We start from the raw sequence: 6,662 nt of genomic DNA, 5'->3' as shown, positions 1-6,662 counted from the left end.
CCATTGACTTACAAATAAATGGACGACGGGTCTAATACAAAAACCACGAAAAAAATGTCCCAAGTCAACCTATTCGAAATTTAAATTGTAATGTCATCGCAGTATCGCGCTGTCAGTAGAACAAATGAAGACTGTCGCGCTCTGTATACGATTTTAGCGCCTTACAAGTGCGGACACTTTTTAGCGCGGACCCGACGTCCATATAATTGTAAGTCAATGTTGGCGGCAGCAATAGTCACTTAGAATGGATCTGTCGTCCAATTTGAACTTAGAATGGATGGAAAAATTCAGCCAGGAAGCTTGGCATCCAAGTAACTTCAAACCGGAGCAGTTGCTTCAGCTGTACCAAGCACAGCGCGACATCCAACCGGGCGGCTCACCTAAGGCACTAGCCTTACAGAGAACCGAATGAAGTCCGTGCAAACGAGCTGATCCGGGGTTAGGACCTGACTTAGATGGTCCCTGTACGGGTTCGCTCGCACAGGTCATAGTGCCCTCGTCGTATACCCTAGGAGTCGGTAGGGTAGGGGGATTATAGTGTAATCAAAACTAATGGAGAAAGAAAAACTAATGTACAAGAATCTTGGATTCAGTTGAAAAGCTGCTCAAGAGGCTTATAGGCGACTCGGAAGCAGTGGATGTGAAGCCGCAAAGCCTTGAACAACGCCGTAAAGGTGTCTGCTTATCGGTATTCTCCAGGATAAATCACGGAGAATGTGCGAGGGAATTGCACGATTGAATTTTGCCGTCACCTTCGCGATCATCGAGGGACTAGACGTAGGCTGCGGTTCCACCCCATCTTGTGAATATTCCAAGGATTTGCACGAAACGCTTCGCTTTCACATTTATATGGCGAATGTTTATGAAGTGGAATTCCCTTTAAACTTGTTTCCTGAACGGTATAACTTGGGCCTTGAGCTGAGGGCTTGGCGAGAGTGAAAAGGCATTATTTAGGAGTGTATACTCCATCGTCGATTTCATTGTCACTTTCAAAATGTCAAATGTGCACTTGTTTTTAAATAAAAAAAAGTTACGGTGGCAGTACTTCCAGGGTGACACTGGAAACCAATCTTTCCGATTCAGTGTTGCCATTTACACCATATTTTTTTACTTATTATCTGTCAGTTTACCAACAATGGTAGCAATACTGCATTATGATGTGATTAAAGCCATATAATTAGTCATTTTAGGTTTTCTACTGCGTTATTACAGCGAAAACAATAGTATCTTGATCATTTACTTATAGCTACAACGCTGTAGACGTCACAGACTTCAGTCCTCTTACTAAAATCGTTGGCGAAAGATCTTTCGTAAACTCGTCTAAAACCTGCAAAGAGAATTAATAATTATTAATTGTTTAAAGCATACGTTCCCAAACTTTTTGGCTTACCGCCCACTTAGGAAAGATAATATAATTTCAACATCCACCAACCACAAACAATAATTGAAAACTATACATAATTCAGAATACGTTAAAAAAATATAACTATAAGAGAGAACTTTTGCTTCAAAAATTAAATACACTAAAAATCTATCGACTTTACCTCATCCCTATAACAAACGGCAAATGAAGTGTGACAGGAATCATCCTAATTTGCGTTTACTATACGAACCTTAAGATACTGTTCACTGATGGCCTGGTCATCTGACGTCATAGTGGGCGACAACTTCGGTGGCGGAGGCAGCTGTACGAACGTCACAGCAGTGCCTTCTTGACATCGTCTTTTGATTATATTGTTTACACTGAAACGAAGAATTTGTTACAATCACTATCTCTTTCCACTTTCTTTGGTATTTTAATATACTTTTAACATAGTGTTCAATGTAATAAGAAATGTTACATGGAACGCATATGTCTAGTGTGGTGCTAATGCCGCTAGATGGCATTAGCAATATTCTGCAGAGTCCAGTCAGTTCGAAGGGTGTTTTTGTAGCGATAATAAATTTTAGTAAATCTGTTGCTTAAATCGACCTCTCCTACGTAAAGTATCGTATGTCGAAATTGCCAAGTTTACAGGGGAGCGTTTTAAAGTTTTGAAATCTCTGAAAATAATGAACATAACACGTGACTTTAGCATTTCTCAATTTTATTCGGTAAAGCTCGTTACTCACATAGAGTGATCATCTAATAGATCATCATAGTTCATCTAACCGATATCTAGCATTCTATAATATATTGAATAGAATAGAATAGAATAGAATCCATTTATTACATAACGTCACAACACAATCCTACACAGTAAGAAATAAAAAAAATAAAAAATAAAACAAAAATAAATTAAAACTGATGTGTTTGTGAAAGTGAGGTGAGTGAATGAAGCAGTGATGCTGATCATCATCACAAGACGCTAAGAGACTATTTCACCCTCCGGTGAGTCTCCATGCGAAATAGTAACGTGTGTTTCATCGGAAAGTGATTGACATAGGTACTGTACAGTAATGAAATAGGTACTCACGTCTGCACGTAACTAAGAGGCATTCTCTGGTATATGCTGGTTGCATCGTCGCTGTCCGACGGCCATCTTGACTCCTCTAGCACAGGCCACTCCGTCACCTGCAAAAGTTCAAACAAAAAATACTGATGAGTGCATGAGTCTTCAGTAACGTTTATTTTGTGGCTTAAGAGTAAAACGTGATGAAAAAGAGGGCTTGCTGGAAGTTGTTTCGTAATTATTTTTACATAGGTAACCATTGATTTATAACTACTAATTATTTTATTGTTAAATATAGTAAATCTCTTTTTAATCTGTAACGTAAAGAAATTTGCCCAAAAGGATGCCTAAAATACAGGTACACATTTACTTAAATTAGGCAATAGGCTTTACTATGAAGAATGTATAATTTAGATTTCCTTCCTAATGCTTATTTTAACACTATAATACATTGAATTACAATTATATATAATAGCTTTATTTACATTTGTTTTACTTGTCATATTGAAATAAATTTATGTTTATCTTCATTTGTCGCTAGCGACCGCGTAAATTATATGTATACAAAATCTTACTTCTTCTTGTCACCGTTAGATGCGCTTTACAATTTGCCACACAATTTTTTTATATAACACCAAGTGACCCGAAACTTTTTATGTATGCCTTGTTCCTCATACTCATTGACTTACAATTATATGGACGTCGGGTCCGCGCTAAAAAGTGTCCGAACTTATAGGGCGTTAAAATCGTATACAGAGCGTCATTCACGCTTTAGTCTTCGTTTGTTTCTTCTGACAGCGAAGCAAGCAAAATTAGACAGTACTGCGATGACATTACAATTTAAATTCAACGTTTTAGCTTTTTCATATTCCTTTATATGTCACTACGTTTAAAAAGGTTAACTTAAGACATTTTTTACGTGGTTTTTGTATTAGACCCGTTGTGCATTTATTTGTAAGTCAGTGGTCATACTACATAACTATTAAAATTTTTACAAAAACTAGCAACCCTACAAATGTCATCTTACTCCGTCTTCAAAAAACACAGACTATATTAAGTTACAAAAATAGCTATATATTACTCGTCGCGACTAACTAAATACCCGACTACGTTGTATTGCATCGCGTTTAACAAACCTCTTGATTTATTGGTCCATTAGTCAAACATAGAAAGAGACCAGTCGAAACATGTAGCTTCCATTCAATTCCGCGACAATATAAGTTAAGCCTTAGGGTTTAGAGATCAAAAACTCACGCTATGAGTAGTAGCGTTGATCCTCAACAATTTAAGCAACTCCTCCAATCGCTCCTGGACAGGTTTTCCGGCCGCCAGGTCCTCTATCCGAGGGTCCACATCTGAGTCCATGCCCACTGACACCGTACGACCGGCTTCTGGAATCAATAGCGTTTATTATAGTGGCGTGTCGGCGTTACGGGATTTACTCCCGTTCTCTGTCCTACAATCGTCCGAAATAATTTCTGCCATTAGTAACACTCGACTTTATTAAAAGGTGCATGATGCGAATTAAGCTACATACTTGACATTCTTTTGATTTGATCGAGTATTACGTATTTGACAGTAATTGTTTCGGACTGATATTGAATTGATAGAAGAACTAGTGTCTGAGCCGAACATAATCTAGGAAATAAAATCTACTCGACTTCGGTGGCTAGGAGCCGCCAAAAGAGTGCATTTGGGGCAATCCACGCGTCATCGTCCAGTGGGCCGTCCATGATATCGCTGGATGGATGCAGTCGCCAAAGACCTTAAGGAACTGAAGGTGTCTGAATAGTCGGAATTGGCACAAGGCCGACAGAAATGACGTACTTTGGTGCCGGAGGCCAAGATCCACTTCGGGTCGCTGAGCTAGCGAAGTAAGTAAGTAAGCAATTGTTTCGGGAAGTAGAGAACGAGAGTAGACCGGGGTCCAAGGAAATACCAGTATTTATGCTAAACCAATGTTTTATTATCACCAGTTAAAAACCTGTACCAGGATGCTATAGCTACACTAACCACGAGTGTTGGAAAATCTGTATTGTGTACTCGTATAGTAGCTCGTGATAGAATTGGAATTAAAACTATTTTGTTTATTATACCGCCGGGACCAGTAAAGAACCCGAAACTATAGCATAATAAACAGTGATCGGAAATGAGGGTGTTAATCTGCCCAAAGTATGAACGTTTTCTTAATATGGACATGCCCATTTCGTCATCAATGCGTATAAAATTTCTTTTCTTTTTACTGTTTATTTTCTAAACATTCTAAAATATAGATTGTCTCATGTTTATTTTTGAAATGGCTAAAGTATTTAAATACGTATGGTCTGTCTTTTTTGAAGACGGAGTAAAAGGAGTTCAATGCGCAAAAGTGTTGCACGGTGATTCACGCTCCATACTAAGGCGGTCATAAATACGTAACTCCGAAATTATTATTATTTTTTTATTTTATTACGTTAAAATATGATTAGGTAAACGTAAATTAATAAAATTATACATTTTAAAAAATATTTGACAATATTTAGGTGTAAAAATGTCTCGCAGTAATTTTGTTTTTAGACGATGTATCTAAAACATTTTATACTGCGACTTTTAATGGTAAAACTGTGTAAATAATGATTATTTGTATTAACAATAACCACAAATGAATAAATTAAAACAATAAAAATACATAAAAAAGTTCATTTTACAAAATACAAACAAAACACAAATTATACCAAAATACATTAAATCTCAACAATATTAACTTTAAATACATAACAAGTCTAATACAGCTTTTGACAGTACACCTTTTTTTTTAACAGGTAACTTTCGTAGACCTGTTATGAAGGGATCTGAATGAAGAAGCAGCCTATTTACTAAATCTGTGTTGGTCACAATGCGACTCATTTTACGCGTATGATTTTTTCTAAAAGACTTGATGTATTTGTTAGTCGCTTCAGCTGCTTCTTCAGACAACTCTCCGATTGACAACAAACCGTAATCTATAACATTAGCACCATGAATTAGAACTTTGTGAACGGAAGCAGGCATGTTATACCACGGATACTCGGCAACTAACTGCCGAGCCGTCTCTAAAGCGAACTCTTCGAAGTTCGTCTTATTAATATTATATCCCGAATTTAAACATTGAAGGATGATCCAGCAACGATCTAGGAGATCCTTCTTGATCCCAGTAATTTCAGCGGAAATTTCTGAATTCGAGAAAAACCGCCTGGCTGTATTACCATCGTTTGATGTTCCGCTTCCGCCACTTTTAGGCTTATCCACTATAAGCCCTAATCTTTCTCTAAATTGAGTCTGAACATATGATTTTTTTGCAGCAACAAGCATTTTGTCATTAGCGGACCTAGCTTGCCATTTCCTAACATCTAACTTGTACGCGACATGAACAAAATATTCAAAAAAACGTATTAACGCGTGAAGAGGTGATAAACCAAATTCATATTTACTCTCATCGACTTCCTTATTTAAACATTCGTCAATTTTGTTCATTTCACTGGGCAAGGCGTTACAAATAAAACATTTTGATGAAGAAACACCACTAAGTGCATTACACACTTTACCATCTACCATAGTAAGTTGCAAACAATGAGTAATGCGATATTCGCGATCTTCTTCCTTGATAACAGTAGGCTTCAAGTTCCTTATTTTATCTTTAAAATGAGCTTCTTCCTCAACTGACACTGCAGTCGATTCCTTCAAATATCGGAGGCGTATAGGACGACAGTATCGAGTTGATGAAGGACGAGGATTTTTCCACAAAACTACTGAATTTTCTTTGTTATCGGTTGTCAAAACAAGCTGAAGTGGCACATACGAAGTAACAAACAGGCTACTGTCTTCAAGAGTGGAGTCAGAAAAACACTGTTTATATTCTGAATGCCCTGTACTGCCATCGAAACCCCATTTCCCTATCAAAGATATCTTATCTAGAGACTCATTAGGTACACTATCCAAAACATCTTTTTGAGACTTGAGAATCCGATTGGCAGTATGATCTAATAAACTTTGAAGTTCGACTTCGGCGGATGATTCTGTAACAGTAATGTCTGAAGGATAACAGTGTTTTTTAGATTCCACGACACTTTGGTAAGATGGGAAAATGGTTTTTGAAAACTTATTGTCTATAAATTTCTTTACTAATATATATTGATGTCGAGTTAACTGAGCTTCAACAATGAGCGATAAAACTTCGCTAGAATCGATTTCAGGACAAGACAAGCTATCGGA

At 37.2% G+C, this 6,662-nt stretch overlaps 1 protein-coding gene across 2 annotated transcripts in view; it reads right to left on the bottom strand.

Annotated features, from left to right (window-relative positions):
- Positions 1-549: 549 nt before the first annotated feature.
- Positions 550-6,662, bottom strand: part of LOC113228168 (solute carrier family 12 member 9) — a 29,665-nt gene continuing 23,552 nt past the window's right edge. The window contains exons 16-19 of one of the 2 annotated variants that reach the window (XM_026461391.1): positions 3,687-3,823; positions 2,457-2,554; positions 1,614-1,743; positions 550-1,327 (exon numbers count right to left, since the gene is read on the bottom strand). In XM_026461391.1, coding sequence (XP_026317176.1) covers positions 1,247-1,327; positions 1,614-1,743; positions 2,457-2,554; positions 3,687-3,823 — 446 coding nt within the window. In that variant the 3' untranslated portion in view covers positions 550-1,246. The remainder of the gene's footprint in view (positions 1,328-1,613; positions 1,744-2,456; positions 2,555-3,686; positions 3,824-6,662) is intronic. The other variant, XM_026461392.1, reaches the window with a different exon arrangement.

The sequence above is a fragment of the Hyposmocoma kahamanoa genome, unplaced genomic scaffold (assembly GCF_003589595.1).
Source record: "Hyposmocoma kahamanoa isolate Upper Pololo Valley unplaced genomic scaffold, ASM358959v1 224, whole genome shotgun sequence".
NCBI classification, from domain to species: domain Eukaryota; kingdom Metazoa; phylum Arthropoda; class Insecta; order Lepidoptera; family Cosmopterigidae; genus Hyposmocoma; species Hyposmocoma kahamanoa.
This window is presented reverse-complemented; position numbering and strand designations above follow the sequence as displayed.